At 38.0% G+C, this 24,456-nt stretch overlaps 2 protein-coding genes across 4 annotated transcripts; one reads left to right on the forward strand and one right to left on the reverse strand.

Annotated features, from left to right (window-relative positions):
- The first annotated feature begins 316 nt into the window (after positions 1-316).
- Positions 317-4,600, forward strand: LOC107792366 (uncharacterized). Its single transcript, XM_016614576.2, has 2 exons — positions 317-3,160; positions 3,987-4,600. The coding sequence occupies exons 1-2, from the start codon at positions 349-351 to the stop codon at positions 4,388-4,390; spliced, it is 3,216 nt and encodes a 1,071-aa protein (XP_016470062.1). The 5' UTR covers positions 317-348; the 3' UTR covers positions 4,391-4,600.
- A 1,832-nt stretch (positions 4,601-6,432) lies between these two features.
- On the reverse strand, positions 6,433-17,455 carry LOC142166321 (uncharacterized). Of its 3 annotated transcripts, XM_075225306.1 has the most exons (6): positions 17,211-17,455; positions 17,000-17,062; positions 9,721-16,068; positions 9,510-9,572; positions 8,519-8,579; positions 6,434-6,727 (listed from the first exon to the last, which is right to left on the reverse strand). In XM_075225306.1, exon 3 carries the CDS (start codon positions 15,479-15,481, stop codon positions 11,756-11,758), a length of 3,726 nt encoding a protein of 1,241 aa, XP_075081407.1. In that variant the 5' UTR covers positions 15,482-16,068; positions 17,000-17,062; positions 17,211-17,455; the 3' UTR covers positions 6,434-6,727; positions 8,519-8,579; positions 9,510-9,572; positions 9,721-11,755. The 3 variants fall into 3 exon arrangements, with proteins under 3 accessions (XP_075081409.1, XP_075081407.1, XP_075081408.1); XM_075225308.1 differs by lacking the exon at positions 9,510-9,572 and having other exon boundaries at positions 6,433-6,727; XM_075225307.1 differs by lacking the exons at positions 6,434-6,727; positions 9,510-9,572 and having other exon boundaries at positions 8,065-8,579.
- Positions 17,456-24,456: the final 7,001 nt, after the last annotated feature.

The raw sequence follows: 24,456 nt of genomic DNA on the forward strand, positions 1-24,456 counted from the left end.
AGTTGTTTATATCAGAATAACAGGAATATATAACATTAGGAAACATGGCATACATACACTATTATACAAAACTACCAGTATGACAAGGCAAGAAAATCAAGTTTGGCGGAGGTTAGAGAAAGGACGAACAATAATTGAATATTTACCAACAAGTCAAGACAGTGGCCTAAATTAATGTCTAATCAGTCCAATTTGTTTTTCCTAGCGTACTAGGAGAATCTTGCACGTGAATCTGTCAAAGTCTATCCTTTTCTGTATTTTGTAGTCTTCCATGAAATACCTCAATTGTCAATGTCAAGAAATATCATTGCAATGCAAACATTCAAAATGGGTGAAATAAATTAGAATATGAGACTAGTGTTTTGTACAATCAATCTTACTCTCTCTAACCAATTCTCCAGTCCACTTTTCAGTTCTACATTTAAAAAAATGATTTTTCCAAGTCATACAGAGAATTTTCAGTTGAGCTACTCTTGTCACTTGTATGCTCTCAAGTATACTGTTTTTTTGTCTTTACTGGCCTTCTTTTTGCCAACCTATGCTCTCTGCTCATCTACAATTCAGGTGGGAGGCAATGAAACAGACAGAATGTCACTGCTTGCGTTCAAGAATATGATCATTGATGATCCCTTGAGGATCATGGACTCATGGAATGAAACCATCCATTTCTGTGACTGGCCTGGTGTTTCATGTGGTCGCCGTCACAGACGAGTCACTGTTTTGGATCTTAGTTCTCTGAAACTGAGAGGTACATTTTCACCAAGTATTGGAAATCTGAGCTTTCTTCATGTCCTTGAGCTCCAAAATAATAGCTTTTCAGGTGAAATCCCATCAGAGCTTGGCTACTTACATAAGTTACAGGTTTTACGCCTTGACAATAACTCATTCACTGGTCATATTCCTTCAAACATTTCTGGTTGCTTCAACCTTTTTTCTGTTGTTCTTTCATATAATATGCTGGCAGGCATAATTCCAGCAGAATTAGGCACCTTGTTGAAACTTCAACAACTTTTTCTTGTTTCTAACTATTTTACAGGACGTATTCCGCCTTCTCTTGGTAATCTTTCTACACTTGATACCTTTTTGGCAAGCAAGAACAATTTGGTAGGCAAAATGCCTGATGAATTATGCCAATTGTCTAACTTAAAGTACTTTGTAGTAAACGAGAACAACCTGAGTGGAACCTTGCCTCCTTGTCTTTTCAATCATTCGTCTATGGTAGCCATTGATGTTGGAACAAATCATATAGAAGGGAATTTGCCTCCATTGTTTGGTATCACTCTTCCTAATTTGCAGTTCCTCAGCATTCATAGAAACAACATAACTGGAAACATTCCAGTAACATTATCAAACGCCACAAAACTTGAGTTTCTTGTTGCTGGTAGAAATGGGCTCACAGGAAAAGTACCGCCCCTTGGAAATCTGCTGAACATGCGGAGATTTTTAGTCGCTTACAATCATCTTGGGAAGGGGGAGGATGATGACCTCAGCTTTCTCAACACATTGGCGAATGCCACCAGTTTGGAGCTTTTGGAGCTCAATACAAATAACTTTGGTGGAGCCTTACCTGCATCTGTTAGTAATCTTTCGTCTGAACTAATAGAGCTTTCGCTGTCTTACAATCAGATTTCTGGAAAACTCCCAAGAGGGATATCCAATCTCAAGAAGCTAGAGGCTTTATTTGGGGCTTACAACAGATTCTATGGTGAAATTCCATCTGAAATTGGGGATCTAATAAACCTGCAGGAGTTGGCTTTACTTGGAAATCAGTTGTCAGGCCAAATTCCAATCTCTTTTGGAAATTTAGCTTCCTTAACCAGACTCAGTTTAAGAGAAAACAATCTCCAGGGTAGAATTCCTTCCAGCTTAGGCAAGTGTCACAATTTGGGACTATTGGATCTTGGCTCAAATAACATTAGTGGTTTCATACCATCAGAAATTCTTGAAATTTCATCCTTGTCAGAGGGCCTCGACCTATCTCATAACCACTTAACCGGGATCCTTCAGAAGGAAATCGGGAAGTTGAGCAATCTAGGCTACTTAAACCTGTCTGATAACAAGTTGCGAGGCCGAATTCCTACCACTCTAGGTACTTGTCTGAAACTTGAAGCACTAGACTTGAACAACAACAACTTTCAGGGTAGTATTCCTTCAACCATGAGTAATTTGCGAGGCCTGGAACTTTTAGTCCTTTCTCAAAATAATCTGTCAGGTGAAATCCCAAGATTCTTGAAAGACTTCAAATTTCTGCAGGTTGTAGATCTGTCTAGCAATAATTTGGAAGGTGCAGTCCCTATTGGAGGTATCTTCAATAATGGTAGTATTGTTTCTATTATAGGAAATAAAAATCTCTGTGGGGGTATACCAGAGTTGGACCTTCCAGATTGCAGTGCAGAAGTAAAGAAAGAAAAGAAATCAGGTTTCCCCTTGAAAATAGTAATTCCAGTAGTCAGCGGGCTTATAGGGTTGACATGTATAGTTTGTTTTCTTGGCATTCGACCGTTAGGTGGATCGAGAAAAGCACCAGTTACAGATACACGTGAAAACTCGACCATAAGAGTATCTTATCAGTGTCTCCTTAGGGAAACTGATGGATTCTCTGCATCAAATTTGCTGGGCGTGGGTGCTTTTGGGTCTGTATATAAAGGAATTTCTGAAGACGATGGTACAGTTTTTGCTGTTAAGGTACTGGACCTTTCACACCATGCAGCTTCCAGGAGTTTTTTAGCGGAGTGTGAGATTCTGAAGAACATAAGACATCGTAATCTTGTAAAGGTGTTAAGTGCATGCTCAAGTATTGATTATGAAGGTAATGAATTCAAAGCTATAGTTTACGAATACATGGATAAAGGGAGTCTGCAGGAGTGGTTGCATTTCACTCCTGATCAGGAGTCACATGAGCACAAGAAGCTAGGATTTCTTCAAAGATTAAGTATTGCCATTGATGTTGCCTGTGCTCTGGATTATCTTCATAATGATTGCCAACCCCCAATAATTCACCGTGATCTGAAGCCAAGCAATATTCTCCTCGATGAGAACATGACTGGACATGTTGGTGATTTTGGTTTGGCAAGATTTATTCCACCAGCTATTCACAACTCTTCAGCAAATCCAAAAAGTTCTACTGGTGTTAGCGGAACTATTGGGTATACACCTCCAGGTAATACCTCCTTGCAAATTCCAAGTGTTTTTTCTTTTCCTCAGTTATTACACTCACCTACTCAAGTTAGTCTCAAGTGTCGAATCTAGTATGCAATTCAAGAGCATGGTAGGAGCGGCAAACGGGGGGTCTGGTCGGATATGTTTCGGGTCGAAAACGGGTAATGAAAAAGCGGATAAATTATCCAACCCGACCCATATTTAATAGGGATAAAAAAGGGTTAACCGGTGGATAATATGGGTAACGATATTATCCATGATTTCTTGAATATGATCACTTTTGGGAGAATTTTTCGTCTCCCAAACTTGAGGAACCCCCAATTTGAGACTTTAGAAATGTAAAAGTTAAACCTATTGGTTATCCATTGGTTATCGATTTTCTAAATGGATAATATGGTTCTTATCCATATTTGACCCGTTTCAAAAAGTTCATTATCTAACCCATTTTTAATGAATAATATGGGTGGTTAACTGTTTTCTTTTAACCATTTTGCCATCACTGACATTCTGGTTTAAGTGGCTCCAAGTTTAGCTTTGGAATCATCCAATTGTTTGATTTAGTTTGTACTTGCCCATATTTTCTTGAGTAAAATCTTGTCCAAAAATTAAGTGACTGAAACATATAGGAATAAAAGTAATTTCAGAATAAATCGGGGAAGAACCGTACCACAAGGATCTATTGTATGCCGTCTTACCAGTTCTGCCAAGCCTTTTCTGCATTAGCCATAAATCAAGATTTCGCTATCATGCATAAGTATTCTTCTATCTTTTGGTAAAAGTATGTCTAATTCTGTAATATTTCTCGTTGACATGTAAATGCATCTCAGAGTTGGGTATGGGAAGTGATGCCTCAATCTATGGAGATTTATACAGCTTTGGCATAATGCTCTTGGAAATGTTTACTGGGAGGAGACCAACTGATGAAATGTTCAAAGATAGTTTAAATCTTCATAACTATGCTAGGGCTTCTTTACCAGACAGAGTGATACATATAACAGATCCCATTCTTCTCCAGGAAAGGGATGAACTAGGAAAGGAATACAAACTTGTTAACAACAGAAGCAGTGCCACTGACTTATTTCTATCATTCTTAGTTTCGGTGATTCAAATTGGAGTTACATGCTCTGTAGAATCTCCAAAAGAACGAAGGAGGATTAGTGATGTCGTTGGAGAACTCAATTCATTGAGGAAGTTGTTCTTGGAGCAAGCATACTGGAAAGAACAGGTGTAATGTTAGTCCGTCTCATGTTTGGTGACACGAGGCAATCTGCACTATGAAACAAGTCCATGAGTTTAAGGTTCGATCAGTTCACCGCCTAGTGAAACTTTTTGAACAATGACATTTATTTTGGCATCAAGATTGTTAAATGTATGGTGATGCGAAAACAGGTAAAATATTCCTCATATACGACTGAATATTATTTAACTAATTTCCTTTCAATCTTTTCTTTTGGTAACATATAAAACTACCATTTGTTGTAGATGATTATTTTAACTATGTATTACAAAATGATTTCAAACCAAACACAATAAGCAACCCCAATATTCATGTTTGAGTGAATCTTTATTTCTTGGACAGAAAATGAGTAATCAAAATGGAATGTGGCGGGAATTGAAATGAAAGAATTCAAAAGTTTGCACATCAACCCCCATATTACACTTTAAAATCCAAGCTTTTAGATTTAAAAATTCTTGAAATATTTTGATATAAAGTCAAATCTAATGTCAATTGCTTACCTCCAATGATGTAGTGAAATAGATCTTTAAAATCTCCCACTACCGAAGTCTATGACTCAAAAAATAATAAATTTGGTAAAAGTCCCGAAACTCCCATTTAAGTATCTGCCCAGACATACGCATTGCGATCACGAAGGCCAAAAATGCCCGGCTGAAAAATTTTCCTTCGCGAACAGGAAGGCATACACGCGAACTCAACCCTACATCGGCTAAGCCTACACAAACGCGGCGCCACACCCGCGATTGTGAAGGCAATCCTCCTGCCCGACCACATGCCTTCGGGAACGCAGCTCCTGAACGCAAACGTGAAGCTGCAGATCCCAACAATCCGTGAACGCGATCTCTCTCCCACGAATGCGAAAGGTAAAACTTTGCTTGCCAAATCCTCTACTCCGTGATCGCGAGCCTCCCTCCACGATCGCGAATAAGACTCTCTGCACCAGAAACCAGCAATCCAAGGACAAGGGAAAATGGTCCAAAACCACCTCGAATCACACCAGAGTCTCCTAGGACCCCGACCAATCATGCCAACCTATTCCTAAACCTAATCCAAATTTTCCCAAGGGCTCGAAACACCACGAATAAACTGAAAACTAAGAATCGCCAATCAAGATCAATCTCTTAAGTTCCTCAACTTCCAACATCAAATCAAGCGTCTGATTCAAGCCTAACCAATACGGAACGAACCCAAACTTTGCACACTAATACCAAATGACAAAATGAACCTATCCCAACTTTCGGAACGACAGTCCGAATCCGATAACCTCAAAGTCAACCCTCGGTCAAACCTAAAAACTCTTCAAACCTCCAAATAGCTAACTTTCGGCAAATAGCACCAAAATATCTTAGGAACCTCTAAATCCAAATTCGAATATACACCTAAATCCAAATAATTACCATACAAACCTATTGGAACCGTCTAACGCCAATTTGAGGTCGTTTACACAAAACTCAAACCTTGATCAACTCTTACAACTTAAACTTCCAAAATGACTAAATGTCTCAATTCACTCTCAAACCTTCCTGAAACCAAACCAACCACCCCCGCAAGTCACAAAACTTCAAACACACATACGGAAAGTATCAAATATGAAAACGAGACTCAAATATACAAAACAAATGGTCGGGTCGTTACAGAAAATGTTGTGTACTTTTATAAATAGAGGAACATTCCTTTTCATAATGTTGCCATAAGGGGTTTGAGAATCGTGTTTAGAGGGGAGAATGATTAAACAAGAGTTATCCTATCACTTGTGTGTGCCTCTTTGTAGGATATTCTCTCGATATTTTTTTTCTTTTTTATATAGTGGATGAGCATTAGTTGACCAAACCACGTTAAATGTTTATATCTTTTTGGTATATTTCACTTTTACCGTCTGATTTGATCCTTACACAATGTTCCAAAGAGGAGTCAACTGATCGGTTTCTCTGTTCCATTATAGGTGCTTCTTAAATCAAAACCAAAGGCTTTGTGTACATAGTTATGCTAGTATCGTTACTGTTGTCTGTGCACCAATTTTGACATATTTTTTACTAAGGACTCCAGGGAAATGCGAACCAAATACATAGTAACATATTAATTTCCCGGACATATCTAACGCACCCTAGAATATCTAGTACATATTATAAAAATCCACAACCAAATTACAAGAGTACATTTCAAAAATCAAAACTGAAAATATTTGAATTCCTTCTAGTGTCACTCTAACAACCATCATCTAAACTGCTAACATCTAAATGATCAACTACTATAACATCAGGTTCTACCATTTTAGGTCCCTCAGATGTATACTGCACATCAAGTTTGAATTGTAGAGCTGGCAACAAATACCTATGTCAACAACAGAGAGAACTCAAATCATGAACATGGCAATGATAAGAGCACTAAGGTAATAACATAGCGAAAGTAATCATCTGACATATGTAAGACATAAAAGAAAGAAAAATTAGTTATATCTTGTTCAGTATTATATGGTTTTTTAAATTACAAATTTAAAGAACTAGAACCTGTAGAAGTTTGTATTTGATGCCAAGAAAATATCATTCTAAGTTTTTATCCATTTAAAAAATTCGATCATGTGGTGAGCTGAGATCTTATGTGGAGTAGAAAGATCTCAAAAGCTTCATGAAAATATGATGTTGGGACAGGCAGGTGACAATAATGAAGTTTCCTTGAGAACAACTGTGTTATTCATAATTTAATGCCTATTCAATCATCGTCTTAATGCAGCAACTATAGACTTTCAAGCAGGATTAACATATATATTAGTCAAGGTAATCGATAACGCATCAAAACTAAGAAACATAAGAAGAGCTAACTCTATATTTATGTTATCTATTAACAGGACGTAGTTAAACAAGTAGAGAAATTCAAAGGCTAAATAACATAAAAATATAACAAGAATTCATCCTCCAAAAGGTTTCATCAAAACTTTATAATAGAAATTAGCTACTCATAGTAGCATATAAAATTACATTACTAAAAAAGTCATAACCAAAAAAGAAAAATACGAAGAAGAAAGAAAAAACTCGTGGTTGAATCTTCCTCCTTGCTCCTAGCGTATTCTTGCCTCCAAAGATGTTATCTAACCTAAAGTAGTGTCAGGGTGGCCTGACGATTTTTGTGGCTTAAAGCCAAACTTTATGATGTGCCTTAACTTTTTAATTTTTTTATTATTTATTTGAAATCTATTTTTTTTAGCTTTGCATAGATACAATGTTATTAATATTTTTCTTAAAATCAATAGCTCCTAATAAGTATTTTTCAATTGATAATATAGCTAATCCATTTAACCTTTCTTGTAACATTGTTGTTCTTAGATAAGATTTTATCAATTTTAATTTTAAAAACTTCTTTCCGCTGAATCAACGGTAACATGAGTTATCAACATTATTCCATAATCAATTTAGGCATTTGGAAAAGAATTAAATCTTTTTATTTGATTAAGTGTATCAATTAAGTTGATATCTTCTAATTGAACTATTTTTCTTAATATTTTTAATTCAGAAAATAAATCTAAATTGTCAATATCGAAGTGATTATTATCTTTTAAGGAACATTCAAGATTAAGGCAATATTTTTTAAAATTTCCAATATCTAGTGATCTTAGTTTTTACTTCTAAACAGAAAACCAAAAATATTTTCAGATGCTTCGAATTGTTCGAATCTATTTTGAAGCAAAAAATAGGCTTGTCTATTATGTATAAAAGTAATAAACTCCAAAAGACTCTTCGAAAGTGTCACGACCCATTTTCTAAACAAGCCGAGACCGGCACTCGATCACTAAACCTGATCGAGCGAACCATCTCTGCTTATTCAATGTATTATAGCTCCACACTTTATATGCAACAAAGCAATACTCTAACCAAATACTCTTGATTAATTCAAATATTTAAATAAATCAACTCCAAAACTTTATTCATAGTAACTACTGAATTATTGCTAAGTTATTATAAAATAACATATGAATCTCAACCCAATGACTATGTCTATGAAGCCTCTACCGATAAACTGACGCACTGCTCAGGACATGAGATTTCCTGGCCAGTTCTCTAAATAAATAAAGAAATAGCTAAATGAAAATGACTCAAAGAATACTCCACGAACAAAAGCGGAGCTCACCAATATCACTGGAAGGGAAGGAAGTCCTAACTCGTAGCCTGCTCGCCTGCAAATCCGGTTCCTACGTTGTACCGCAGACCAACGTAGGTTCCCAAAAGAGAACGTCAGTACCATCCACTGTACTCAGTGAGTCTCAACAACAGGGGGAGAAACTTTAATAACATATACATTACGAGCAAAGGTTCTAAATGCATGTAAAACATAAAGCTTATAAGAATAATTCTAAAATAATTGCATAATAGCAATTTATGAATATTCTAAAAGAAATTCTTTTCCTTTTTCTTTCTTTGAAAAAAAATACTTCACTTTATACTTTGGGAGTTCCAACTATCCTGATTTAATTCTGTCTCAGTCACCGTGTGATCGGCACGGGTTCGATCCCAACCTGATCGAATAGGCCCAATCTATGAGGTGTCACTCGCTTCATGGTTCTCAACGCTCATGTATCATACCTTAGCATGGCTAAGTAAATCCTCAGCAACGAGACCCTCGGCTCGTGTGCTCCCTACTTTGGCACAAGTAGTTTCAGGAAGTCAACATATTGGTCAGGACCCTCGGCCTGGACGATGACCCCTTCTCAGAATAAAGGATACTCCCCAAAAATCTTTTCTTTCTAAATCTTCTTCTTGTGACTTTTCAAGTCTAAATCTTTTCTTTATAGAACATTATGTACATGCTCATATTGGTATCCTTAAATGTAAAACATGACATAAGAATGAAATAAACATATACAAATATTTCCAAAGATTCTCTCTTCTTCATAATTTTCAACATGAAAATAGCATATATGAACAACACAAAAACAAATCTGAAAATTTAAGCACATATAGCATAATAGCTCATCTAAACTTTTGCTAGAACAATTCTAAATTAATGGGTACTCACTCGCTCTAATTAAATAAAGATAAACTCTTTTAAACAATTCATCAAACACCTTGTATGCGTGCTTTTGTGAGTTAAACCACTTTAGTAAAGGGTTATATCAACTCACCTCAAAACTCCTTGAGCCAATACGTAGACCCCAGTCCAATTGACACCAGTCAAACAATCGATTCTACAACAACCGGTGTATTTTAATCAATTTTAAAGTACTACACCTAATTATGAAGTTTATTGATGATATAGAGGAAGAAGGGAATTAGCTATTCAATTCTTACATATTACTACTTTAGGATAATTGAAAATAGGAAAAATTTATGTACCTGAGTTCAAGAATTAGTGATTTGTAAAGAAACCTAGATTTTCTGTTGCCCGGCTCTCTGTTTCGTGAGTAAATAAGACGTGCTTTTGCCTTCTGTCTTCGTTTACGAGAATGACAGAACCTTAGGTTCTGTTATTTGGCCTTCTGCCTTTCTTTCTATACGTGAATGAACTTTATTTTCCTAAGGCTTAAAGCCTTTGCTTGCCAACAGCCCATTTCATGGGCTTTAAGTCCTTTTTTCCTTTTTTTTTGGGACTTAACTAGTATTTAATGATACCCACTTTTAATAATGAACAATATATATCTTTTTTTTCCACTATAGGCAAGAAAAATAATAAAAATAGTAATAATTTAGTTCTATAGTTAGCGTGTCTCGAAACTTTTATAAATTTGAGGAGTGTTACAATCTTCCCTCCTTAAAAACATCTTCCTCGAATGTTACTAGGACCTTATTCTTAAGCTAACAATCATTCCTTAGGTCTTTGAACCTCTTAAGTTTTCTTAGCACTACTCACTCTTGCAAGGGACTCAAAATTTTGGCTCACTCCCTAAGTTTTCAAAAATTTCGCCAGAGTTTCCCTTGTAAATTGGACTATCCAAAAATATCCTTGTCACAAATACCACAAATACACCACCAACAACCAAATATACCATAACAGGCCAATCATAGGCACCACACGCAGCTCATAAATTAATTACTCACACTCCGGCAAGGAGGTACCACAATAACTAACAAGAATCTAAAGCACAACACTTTAGCAAAAGTAAATCACTTTAATGAATTAAATATACTCTGACATAAACTAAATCACTAAGACAACTAAATATAATCTAGGAAGGATATAAACACTTGCTAACTTGTATTTAATAAATGGAATATAAATGTAAAACCGAACTTAGGTTCACATACCTTTTTCCTCAAATAAATATGGATATTTCTTTCTCATATCTTTCTCGACCTCCCATGTAGCCTCTTTTGAATCATGATTACTCCACAAAACTTTTACCGATGCTAAATCTTTTGTTCTCAACTTCCTTACTTGCCTATCGAGAATTTCTATAGGTACCTCTTCATAAGTCGAGCCTTCTTTAATTTCTATGGTATCGGCAGGTATTATATGCGACTCATCATGAATGTACTTTCTAAGCATAGACACATGAAAGACAGGATGAATAGAGGACAACTCAATGGGTAGCGCTAGCTTATAAGCCACATTTCCTTTCTTTTCTAGAATTTCATAAGGTCCGATAAATCTAGGGCTAAGTTTCCCTTTCTTACCAAACCTCATAACTCCTTTCATTGGTAAAACTTTCAAAAACACCTTATCACCAACCATGAACTCTAACTCACGATGCCTCTTGTCAGAATAAGACTTTTGACGACTCTGAGCCGCTTTAAGTCTTTCTCTAATTAGCTGAACTTTCTCCAAAGCCTCACAAACAAACTCTAGACCAATCAACGGCACCTCTGCTGGTTCAAACCAACCCACCGGAGACCTACATCTCCGCCCATACAATGTTTCATAAGGAGCCATACCAATGCTGGCTTGGTAGCTGTTATTGTAAGCAAATTCTATAAGTGGCAAGTGATCATCCCAATTACCTCCAAAATCTATAACACACGCACGCATCATATCTTCAAGAGTCTAAATGGTCCTTTCTGCCTGACCATCAGTCTGTGGATGAAAAGCGGTGCTTAAATTGACCTTGGTACCTAATCTTTTCTGAAATGCCTGCCAAAAATTTGCCGTGAACTGAGGGCCTCTATCAGATATGATTGAAACTGGAGTACCATGCAATCGGACTATTTCTTATATGTACAACTGCGCATACTGCTCTGCGGAGTCTGTCGTCTTTACTGGTAGGAAATGCGCGGACTTTGTCAGTCGGTCTACAATAACCCAAATTGAATCATGTTTACGGTATGTACAAGGTAGACCTACTACAAAATCCATATTAATCATCTCCCACTTCCACTGTGGTATCTCTATATCTTGAGCTAGGCCACCAGGCCTCTGATGCTCGGCTTTGACTTGCTAACAATTTAAACATTTAGCCACATGATCTGCTACTTGTTTCTTCATGCCTTTCCACCAATACAACTCTTTCAAATCTAGATACATTTTGGTAGCACCTGGGTGGATAGAGTACCTCGAACTGTGAGCTTCCTCCATTATGGCCTTCCTAAGACCATCTACATCAGGCACACATAACCGATCATTCAACTTCAAAACTCCGTTACTTCCTAGAGTAAAAGCAGTGATTTCTTTGCTTCTGACTCCTTCTTTTAATTTCACTAAGTACGGATCTTCGTCTTGTTTAGCCTTAACATGCGCAACAAGGGAGGATTGCGCTAAGGCATAAGCAGTTATGTCTCCTTCTTCGGTCTCATCCAATCTAATTCCATCATTTGCTAGTTTTTGAATTTCTCGACCCAAAGATCGCCTTTGTACTGCAAGATGGGACAAGACACCCATTGACTTCCTACTAAGTGCATCTGCTACCACTTTAGCTTTGCCCGGGTGATAAAGGATATTGATGTCACAATCCTTCAATAGCTCGAGCCACCTTCTCTGTCTCAAATTTAGTTCTTTTTGCTTGAAAATGTACTGGAGGCTTTTGTGATCTGTAAACACTTCAGAATGCTCACCATAAAGGTAGTGTCGCCATATTTTTAATGCAAACACCACTGCTGCAAGCTCCAAGTCGTGTGTGGGGTAGTTCTTTTCATGATTCTTTAACTGCCTGGAAGCATAAGCAATAACTTTTCCATTTTGCATAAGAACACAACCAAGGCCCACTCTGGAGTCATCACAATACACTGTGAACCCACCCGAACCCGTTGGCAAGGTTAGCACAGGTGCAGTGGTCAACCTCTTCTTTAACTCTTGAAAACTCTGCTCACAAGCGTCTGACCATTGGAACTTAACTGCTTTCTGAGTCAACTTAGTTAATGGAGCTGCAATTGAGGAAAATCCCTCTACAAACCTTCTATAGTAGCCAGCTAACCCCAAGAAACTCCTAATTTCGGTTGGCGTTGTCGGCCTGGGCCAGTTCTTGACTGCTTCTGTCTTCTGAGGGTCTACTTTTATTCCTTCACTAGATACCACGTGGCCTAAGAATGCTACTGACTGCAACCAGAACTCACATTTTGAAAACTTGGCATAAAGCTCATTCTCCTTCAAGGTCTGCAAGGCTATTCTAAGGTGTTCTGCATGTTCTTCCTTGCTCTTAGAGTATACCAAAATATCGTCTATAAACACGATAATAAAGGTATCCAGGAATGGCTTGAAAACTCTGTTCATGAGGTCCATGAATGCAGCTGGAGCATTTGTCAACCCGAAGGACATTACTAGAAATTCATAGTGCCCGTAGCGAGTTCTAAAGGCTGTTTTAGATATATCCTCCTTTTTAATTCTCAACTGATGGTATCCCGACCTCAAGTCTATTTTTGAAAAGTACTTTGCACCCTGAAGTTGATCAAATAAATCATCAATTCTTGGCAGTGGGTACTTGTTCTTAATGGTAACTTTATTCAACTGCCGATAGTCAACACACATTCTGAGAGACCCATCTTTCTTTTTGACAAACAGGACCGGGGCACCCCACGGTGAAACACTCGGACTGATGAAGCCCTTGTCAAGAAGGTCTTTCAACTGTTCTCTCAACTCATTAAGTTCTGCTGGAGCCATCCTATAGGGAGGTATAGATATGGGCTGAGTGCCTGGCATGAGATCAATGCCGAAGTCTATGATTCTTTCGGGAGAAAGTCCGGGAAGGTCATCTGGGAAAACTTCTGGAAATTCTCTAACAATTGGCACTAACTGAAGAGCTGGTGGTTCTGATTCTGGATTAATAATGTGAGCCAAATAGGCGAGACACCCCTTACCGATCATTCGTTGTGCCTTAAGATAAGAAATAAACTTACCTACAAGCGATGCTGAACTACCCTTCCACTCTAAGACTTCTTCATTTGGAAATTGGAACCTGACTATCTTGGCATGACAATCTAACATGGCATAGCAGGAAGACAACCAATCCATACCCATGATCACATCAAAATCCACCATTTCTAACTCTATGAGATCAGCTTTGGTGTTGCGACCTTGGACTGAAACTATACAGCCTCTATAGACTCTGGTGACTTTCACTGACTCGCCAACTGGAGTAGATACTAGGAATGGCTCACTAAGTTGTTCAGGTTCTAGTCCGAGGTTAATTGCAAAGTATGGAGTCACATATGAAAATGTTGAACCTGGATCCATTATGGCATAAGCATTATGTGAGCAGACTAAAAGTATACCTGTAATAACTTCTGCAGATGCCTCTGCACTCTGACGATCAAGTGTAGCAAATAAACGGGGTTGTCCCCCTCCCTGAGTAACTCGGTCTGCACCTCTGCCTGCTCTATGCCCGGACTGATTATGAGAACCACGAGCCTGAGGTGGTGCAACTGCAGTAGCTGAGGAACTAGAAGGACGAGTTGATCCACCACTGAACTTATGTTGCAACTTTGGGCAGTTGGCCTTTATATGACCAATGTCTCCATAATGGTAGCAACCATGAAACCCAAGCTTGCACTGACCTGAATGTTGCCGCTTACATGTTCCACAAAGACTTTGCTGGTGTGAATGTTGCTCAGCATGACTCTGGCTATGTGAGGATGATGTCCTAAAATTCTGATTCTGGCGAGACTGATTTCTATTACTCTGAGTACGTCTGAAGGAAGACCTACCACCTGACTGATGACTGAACTGAGCTGGTGCTAATGACTCCTTATTAGAGGAATTCCTTCCGCCTCCGCTGGATGTACCATTAAACCTACCCGTTATTCGGGATTTCTTGTTATGCTCTTTCTCTTTTCTCCTTTGTTGTCTGTCTTTTTCTAAGTGCTTGGCGAACCCCACAACAGATGAGAAAGTTGTCATTCCTACCGCTGCAGCTGATGTCGTATCCTTACTGTGGTAAGCCAAACCGCCAACAAACTTGCGAATCTTTGCTTTTTCTGTCTTAACCATGTGAGGAGCATGCTTAGCTAACCTTATGAATTCCATGTAGTACTCTTGCACGCTTTTATTCCCTTGCATGAGTTGTTCGAACTCTGTAGCCTTAGCTGTTATATCCTCTTCTGGGATAAAGTTAGCCATGAAGGCCTCTTCAAATTCTTCCCAAGTAGGTGGACCATCATCTTCATCTCTCTCTTTTTCCCACATCTCAAACCAAGCGCCAGCCACATCTCTAAGCTGGTAAGCAGCCAGCTCCACAGCTTTGTTATCAAATACTTTCATCACTCGGAGGGCTTTCTTAACACCCTCCATCCATAACATTGGATCTTCATCAACTATAGAACCATGGAACACTTGAGGACTCAACTTCAGAAATTCATTCACTCTTGAGGGCTCAGAATTGTTCTGCCTATTTGTTTGAGGTGGAATCTTATCTCTTTTCTCGTTCTGGTTGGCCATAAAGGCCTTAAACATCTCCATAGCACTGTTGACTGCATTGAACACCTGAACCACCTCTGGGGATATAGTTGTTTGAGTCGGAGCTGCTGTTGGGGTTGGCGTTGGATCTTGAGGTACTTGCTCATCATGCTCCACCCCTTCTTCATGTTCAACCTGGGGTACTTGAACCCCCCTTGTGGATTTACCCTTCCTTTTCTGAGTTCGAGCCTTTTTAGTTATGCCTTGAGCCACAATAGTAGCAATAGTTTCTTGAGCAGCATCCTGAGTGTCGGTGTCAGAGTTGCGAGTACGAGCCATTTCTGCGAGTTTTGGAGAAAAGAATACATTAGATAATTTCTTAGAGGTAGGCTCTACTGCACGATCTAAAGTATGAAAAAAAAAGTTTTTTCCTAAATGTTTGTAGCCTCCTGTTTATAAGTAGGGCGCGTTTCATACACATAAACAAGACTCTACTAACACGGCTTCATAGACCCCTAGGACTCCATAAACCTGAGGCTCTGATACCAAGTTTGTCACGACCCATTTTCTAAACTCCACACTTTATATGCAACAAAGCAATACTCTAACCAAATACTCTTGATTAATTCAAATATTTAAATAAATCAACTCCAAAACTTTATTCATAGTAACTACTGAATTATTGCTAAGTTATTATAAAATAACATATGAATCTCAACCCAATGACTATGTCTATGAAGCCTCTACCGATAAACTGACGCACTGCTCAGGACATGAGATTTCCTCGCCAGTTCTCTAAATAAATAAAGAAATAGCTAAATGAAAATGACTCTAAGAATACTCCACGAACAAAAGCGGAGCTCACCAATATCACTGGAAGGGAAGGAAGTCCTAACTCGTAGCCTGCTCGCCTGCAAATCCGGTTCCTACGTTGTACCGCAGACCAACGTAGGTTCCCAAAAGAGAACATCAGTACCATCCACTGTACTCAGTGAGTCTCAACAACAAGGGGAGAAACTTTAATAACATATACATTACGAGCAAAGGTTCTAAATGCATGTAAAACATAAAGCTTATAAGAATAATTCTAAAATAATTGCATAATAGCAATTTATGAATATTCTAAAAGAAATTCTTTTCCTTTTTCTTTCTTTGAAAAAAAATACTTCACTTTATACTTTGGGAGTTCCAACTATCCTGACTTAATTCTGTCTCAGTCACCGTGTGATCGGCACGGGTTCGATCCCAACCTGATCGAATAGGCCCAATCCACGAGGCGCCACTCGCTTCATGGTTCTCAGCGCTCATGTATCATACCTTAGCATGGCTAAGTAAATCCTCAGCAACGAGACCCTCGGCTCGTATGCTCCCTACTTTGGCACAAGTAGTTTCAGGAAGTCAACGCATTGGTGAGGACCCTCGGCTTGGACGATGACCCCTTCTCAGAATAAAGGATACTCCCTAAAAATCTTTTCTTTCTAAATCTTCTTCTTGTGACTTTTCAAGTCTAAATCTTTTCTTTATAGAACATTATGTATATGCTCATATTGGTGTCCTTAAATGTAAAGCATGACATAAGAATGAAATAAACATATACAAAATATTTCCAAAGATTCTCTCTTCTTCATAATTTTCAACATGAAAATAGCATATATGAACAACACAAAAAAAAATCTGAAAATTTAAGCACATATAGCATAATAGCTCATCTAAACTTTTGCTAGAACAATTCTAAATTAATGGGTACTCACTCGCTCTAATTAAATAAAGATAAACTCTTTTAAACAATTCATCAAACACCTTGTATGCGTGCTTTTGTGAGTTAAACCACTTTAGTAAAGGGTTATATCAACTCACCTCAAAACTCCTTGAGCCAATACGTAGACCCCAGTCCAATTGACACCAGTCAAACAATCGATTCTACAACAACCGGTGTATTTTAATCAATTTTAAAGTACTACACCTAATTATGAAATTTATTGATGATATAGAGGAAGAAGGGAATTAGCTATTCAATTCTTACATATTACTACTTTAGGATAATTGAAAATAGGGAAAATTTATGTACCTGAGTTCAAGAATTAATGATTTGTAAAGAAACCTAGATTTTCTGTTGCCCGGCTCTCTGTTTCGTGAGTAAATAAGACGTGTTTTTGCCTTCTGTCTTCGTTTACGAGAATGACAGAACCTTAGGTTCTGTTATTTGGCCTTCTGCCTTTCTTTCTATACGTGAATGAACTTTATTTTCCTAAGGCTTAAAGCCTTTGCTTGCCAACAGCCCATTTCATGGGCTTTAAGTCCTTTTTTCCTTTTTTTTTGGGACTTAACTAGTATTTAATGATACCCACTTTTAATAATGAAAAATATTAAAATTATTAATATTTTTCCTAATTGTATAATATATATATATCTTTTTTTTCCACTATAGGCAAGAAAAATAATAAAAATAGTAATAATTTAGTTCTATAGTTAGCGTGTCTCGAAACTTTTATAAATTTGAGGAGTGTTACAGAAAGATTTTGAGATTTCATTATCAATATTCGCATCAAATTGGTACTTCCTATATATCGCACGTTCCTTACGAAATTCGGATTCGATATTCATTTCAAGCACAATTTCCTTGGTAGAAGTTATATTAGTTGCAAATCATTCTTCTCTATATTTGTTAAAGAAAGAAATCCTACTTTTTCACTTTACAGAAAAAAAAATTAACTTATACATAGTCTATTAAGTATAACAAAAAATGGGTCACTCACAAATATGGGGCCTAAAGAGGTTGTTTTACTTGCTTTAAAGAAGGGCTGCCCATGACTAGTGTCTCTCCCTTCAAAATGACATTTTATGATGTATTTATATCAATTAGGGTTTGTACAGGGCGACCATGAGCACTCCTATTTCGAAGTTGAGTGACATATCTAGGATTCATACAATGCGCAACGCCTAGGCATGCTCCCAGTTTTTTTCATCTTTGTTTCTATCGCGTGCTAGCGGTTGGTGCCAAAAATGCCATGCTTCACTGGTTTAGATTCACTTTTTTGGCCATTTCGTGCCTATCTTTCATGCAATGCGCCAAATATGACATGCTCCCAACTCTTGCTTCTCAACTTATTTTTGCATCAAATCATCTGATTTTCGTCAACTTCCATCCAAACTCATTTTTACATACAATAAATATGTAATGAGCATATTTACGTTCATATGCATACGATCTCCCGCAACTCACATACAAAATAATATGAAATTATACCCAAAATCATGCATTTTAGTCATTTATCAGTCATATTCATCACGTCAAACGCAGAATGAACTTAAGTTCACAACATAGGTAAAATAAAGGCTGAGAATCTCATTTTAGTACTGTCATCCAAGACACTTGCAATACATTGAATAAACATCTCCAAAACGGTATACGTACTTATTTCAGTTGATTGAAATGGGCATCGATTGACCGTGGCTTGCTTGGAATAGAGTACATATTTAGGTGGTTATTGAACAACGTCACTTCTAGCTTATATGAGAAATTAATACGGCGGGTTTAAAGATGGATTTAAGAATAACAAAACCTTGATGTGGTCATAGTAGTGGTAAGATAGTGTTAGCTAGCGTAGTTCGCGAGAATATGTCTCGTAAATTATTGTAGTTGCTCAAAATAAAATTACGGCACATGAATTGTTTATGATTAGTAGAGAGTACTTCGGCAAAATTATAGGTGACATAACGAAAGGATTCCGATAATTGGGGAAATCAAAACTCTAGTCTTCCTTAATCTTATCTCCAATTTCATCCTTGTTAGTTGAAAATTTTACTACTTTTTAGTATTTGTTAGTTAAATATTTAAAATATAAATTACAATCTTCATAACGAAGAAATTATTGGAACTTATATTTCTTAGCGATATGAAACACTTGTAGATAAGCCTTAATTTTCTGTGGGATTTGACTCCGGAATCTTAGACCAAATAATATTTGTAGCTGATGTTTTATACTTCAATACCATATAAGAGGGGGGGTGATTTGTGTGGTGACCAATTTTTCGCTTAAACTGATTATGGAAGGACCTGGTTCTTCTAAGTGTTCCGTAACCTGCTATTGCAAAAATAGTAAATGCGGAAAGTAAAGAACACAAGTATTTTGCGTGGAAAATACCTGGTTCAAAAGGTGAAAAAACCACGACCTACTTTCCAGTAGGATTTTCCCAAACTCTCCACTAAAATCACTGAGTCAAAAACTGCATTTACAAAAATTCTTTTGTAAACCTAGGACTAACTCTAATCCCATTGTGACAAACAACCTCTAACTGTTGTGACAACTTCAAGTTAACTTTAACTTGAAAACTCTAAGTACCTGTTACAATTGTCTCTAGATAAAGCTGAAAGGTACAATATAAAACCATCTACTACAATTGAACTAGAATAAAACACAGATACTTGGAACTGATTCTTCTATTTGGTTCATGTAGCTTCAGGTTTGCACACTTGAATCACACACGAACTGCTTGCAAAATTGCCTTGCTATTTTGCTCTCAATTCACGTTTAACTTCTGCTTATGTGCGTTATCTGTAAAAGAGAACAACACTGATATTTATAGAGTTAGTAAATAAAGATTGACTAGAATTCTGATGTTACTCTTTCTTGGTGGAAGAGTTCTAGTTGATCTCAACCTCTAACTCCTTCCCTTTCTTAAACCATGTTCTATTTGAGTAAGGAGTCCTTCTCCTTATCCATTACGCAACCTTTTCGATCAAGATCAAGAGATATCACTTCTATCAAGTTAGGTATCTCATTCACGTGTATCCCACATGCTAGTATATCCGTATCTGTGCTCCACTAGGATGGACCTGGTTCATGTCTGAGTTCCTTTGTCAGTCTTCAGAACTAATCTTTACTTGGGCTAACAAATTTCCCCTTTTTGATGACAAACTCTGTGCTTTGCGTACACTTAGGCCCTGTTAGAACTCAGCTCAACATCAATGTAATGTTGGAAATATTTTTTACTTATCATCAAGGACCAGATTCATTAGGTTATAAACATCACTGTTCAGAGTATAAAGCACAATTTTCCCCCTTTTGGAATCATCAAAAAGTTGCATAAAAATGTATGATTCCCAGATTTTAAAAGTTACTCATGGCCACTGGGCAACTGCAAATGCATTCATGGATTAATTATCAATAACCAACTACAAATTCAAACTATCAAGGAAATATCAACATTCAATAAGAGCAAACGCAACAAACTTCATTGATAAAGAATATGATTCTACCACAATCCATAAAAAAACAAAAACAGTTAAAACATGAGCATTAAAAAAATATCCTGAATGTGGGTCACTGAAAGGTCTAGGCAGGGCTAGGAAATTAAGGCTTGGAAGAACTGGGGGTTTGGGTTTTGGCTTGGAGAAGGTGCAACATGTATTGAAGAATTCCATCATTCTTCTCCTTTTCCTTTATGAGCTCAGTTCTTAGAGCATCTCTCTTAGATTCTACCTCTGCCAAATGAGTCTTTAGCCTTGCTATCTCAGCATCCTTTGACCCACTCTCCTGTATTAGGACTCTGACCTTGCTGTTGACAGGTGTCTTTTTAGATGAACTAGGTTTATTGGGAATGGCAGAGATCTCATAATCACAAACAATCAGAGTATTAATTCCAAAGTGGTCTTTGCTTGTGGCCATCTCCCACTTCTTTAGTGGCACCTTAGAATAAGCAAGAACAGTAGTGAGAATGAAGCCATAAGGAGTGGCATGGGCCTTGGAGCCATTGATAACCCGATCTAGAAGCTTGATTATAAACCTAGGCCAGTTGATCTGCCTCCTGTCACACCTCCTTTTTCCGCACCCGCGGGGCGCAAGGGAGTTTTTTCCAATTAAAGGACAATCGAAACGGGATTTGTTTATTTATTTCAGAGTCGCCACTTGGGAGATTTAGGGTGTCCCAAGTCACCAATTTTAATCCCGAATCGAGGAAAATAATGACTCTATATTACAGTCTGCGTACCAGAAATCCGGATAAGGAATTCTGTTAACCCGGGAGAAGGTGTTAGGCATTCCCGAGTTCCGTGGTTCTAGCACGGTCGCTCAACTGTCATGTTCGGCTTGATTATCTGATTTTGTACAAGTGTGAACTTATGTGCAAAATTTAACTTTTAGACCGCTTTTGTCATTTTACTGTTATTTTATCAAGAATTGCAACATCGTGAAAACATATCTCGAACCACGTTACATCAATGCACCCATGGTTGTTGACATATTTCGACTCGGTTGAGATTTGGATTTGGGTCGCATAAATGCGCACCCGAATTAAGGAGAATAAATTATTAAGACGTGCCTAAAGCAACTAGCGTATTGTTGTTTTGGGTAAGGCCGAAAAATTCGCTAAATGGCCTGTCCCGAATTATAAGTGTTGTAATGTATATACAGTTAGAGGGCCCCGCAGCTGTGTCTATTTTTATTTGACGAGGCTCGTCTCGTTCTACTTTTAAAAGGAATTCGCGACGTCATGGATATGCCTCTCGGATTACGTCACAATCAATATACCCGTGATTAGAAATACATTTCGAATCCGTCGAGATTGGGATTTGGGTCACATAAATGTGCACCCGAGTTTAAGAAGGTAAGGTTTATTAAAGCGTATCCTAAAGAGACTGACGTGTTGTTATTTTAGGATGGTTGTGATATTTGCTAAGCAACCCGTCCTGGAAACTAAATGCTTCAATAATATACATTTAACGAGGGCCCCGCACCTGCGCGTTTTGTTTATTTTCATCGAGGCTCGTCTCGTCCTTATTTTAAAAGGATATCCTATAGCAACTATGTTTCTTGTTGTGTTTGTCTCTACTAATTGAAAACAGTAAATAGCCTTAATCGATTACATGCTTGCAAGCTTACTTATAACAGGATTTAAAATGCTTTTACAGAATAATAAAACGTGACTGCGCTTATGGACAACTAGTCGAAAATTATGGGCCCAAACCTAGCTCATGCGAGATGGCCAGACTTGGGCCCCTGTCTTTCCGATATGGGCCTAACTGATCTGTTTCGACTTGGGCTCAGCCTTTATGGGGTTTATATTACAAATTTATGTTCTTTGTCTTAACAGGTAGTTTACTAGTTATATGAGACCATTAATCAGGAAAGGAAGAACTGAACCCCTTGTGTACAGTTTTCATGTTTGGCATACGTTACAGCATATATGGCAAAGTAAACTAAATCTGAGATGCAAACTAATTCATTGAGACCACCTTTATCTAACAACATACATATACAATTATCATTCGATACCCTACATTGACATCTACTATGCTTGCAAGCTAACTTCAGTATCCTAAAATATGAGCTATTAGACATTACTTGACATTCAACACAACAGTACATATATATAAACAACATCTGCAGATCTTCTCTTTATACTCATTGCTCAAACTTTCGAGTTACATTGGTAGTGTAATTGTGTACCTGGTATGGAGGACAAAGAAGAAAGGAATGATCAGCTGGGCAGTATGCAGTAAATACAGCAACAACAGGTACACAGCAACAACACAACAACAAAATCAACCAACAAAGATGAAGCTCCCGAGCAGTCGAGCAACAAACAACAATCCCAGAAACAGAGTATGAACCAGCAGAGACAGCAGAGTATTCAATGTAAACACCCCAGCAATTCAACAACCACAAGCAGCTCAAACAGGCAACCAACAGTAATTGGCCAAGACAGCTAAACCAACATAAACTCTTATGTAATTTTCAGACAGTGTTGTTTACAATATTCTGAGACTTTATGTTTCTTGTTTTCCTTTTCTGAAGACTAAGAAATGTCCAGCCCTTTTTTAAGTTTTCGAATGGCCTATTTATAAGCCAAAGTGACCAAGTGCAGCTAAGCTGCCCTCATCTGCAACTTGCAGTCTGCCCATACCCCCTTAAACCCATGTCTAAGCATCTTTTGTGCCAGCCATTGGTTCCCCACGCCTGGTTTTGTTTAATCAAGAGTGATGGGCTCATTTTATTATTCATTTTAAGCCTCATACCCTTGTGTCTTGTTCCCCATTAGTATTAGTTTAATCTTAATTAGTATCCTACTTGTCATCTTCATTTAAACTAACCTTTTCTGCCCTTTTCAAACCCCAGGTTACCCCGTTTAACCTTGATTATTACTGCCCTGCCTATTGCAGCATCAGGGCACTTTGGGGTTTTGATTATTCGATTTCAGAACTGCCCCAGCCTGGCCTTTTTTAATTGTTTACAATGTAGTCACAAACTAATATTCATAGGTAATGCCCAACATTCAAATCACAATACAGGCCCATTCAGAATATTTGAACATTCAGTCGTAGGAAACTAATCGACGACATTTATCAGGTCGGCTACACTAATTATAACAGGTAATAATCAGTCGCTCATATAAACAATACGTTCAGGGACCTAAAGGGCATCAAACAACTTTTGTTCAATTACTGGGGGGGCCTATATGAATTAACTCATTTGACGACTAATCTAATTGACGCACATGTATGTCACAGAGTACATTTAGAACACAGACAGAAAACCAACTGACCAAATAAGAGGCCTTTGACAGAGATGGAAGAAATTCGAATGAAAATAACCAAATAACAAACAAACACAAAGAAGCATGCTGACAACTTAATTAGAACCAAACAAAGAGAAAAGGAAACTTACTGAAAAAGTTTGAAATCAAAACGGACCCAAATCAAACTCAACTTCGAACTCTTGGGGCCGAACAAACTTTAATCAGGGTGTTCTCACATGAGAACACCTTGATTAAGGTCTATTAGACCTCAAACCCTTGTCCAGACCGGCTGGATTCCCCAGGTGCATGTGTTCTAAGGTCTGGATTTCCAGATCTGATTTTTAGGGAGTTGTGGGTAGATTTGGACCAAACCAAGCTTGGTTTGGTCACGAGGAAGGTCAGGGGAGTGTCTGATACAAAGATGGTGAGGTTTGGTGTAGATCGAGTTTTGTCTCGAATCTTCAAATCCAGATTCGAGACGATAGGAGATGATTCGAGGTTCGTGGTTAGCGGATTCGTGTTCAGGGGAGTGAGGGGGTCTTAGGGTGTTCGGGAGGTGGCCACCGGCGTTCATGCCGCCGGGTTTTGGTGGAAGGGAAACCAGGGCGGCTTGCTAGGGTTTGGGGTTTCAGCTTGGGGAAGGAGACGAGTGAGGGGTGGGGTTCGGATAGGGGGCGTGGGGTGAAGGGTTGAGTTTATATATGGGGAAGGGATTGGATCTGAGCCGTTAGATCAGATGATCTCAACGGCTTGGATCTGATGCTGAGAAATGAGACGGGGTCGTTTGGTAGTTAAAC

The sequence above is a fragment of the Nicotiana tabacum genome, chromosome 11 (genome assembly GCF_000715075.1).
Source record: "Nicotiana tabacum cultivar K326 chromosome 11, ASM71507v2, whole genome shotgun sequence".
Lineage (NCBI taxonomy): Eukaryota > Viridiplantae > Streptophyta > Magnoliopsida > Solanales > Solanaceae > Nicotiana > Nicotiana tabacum.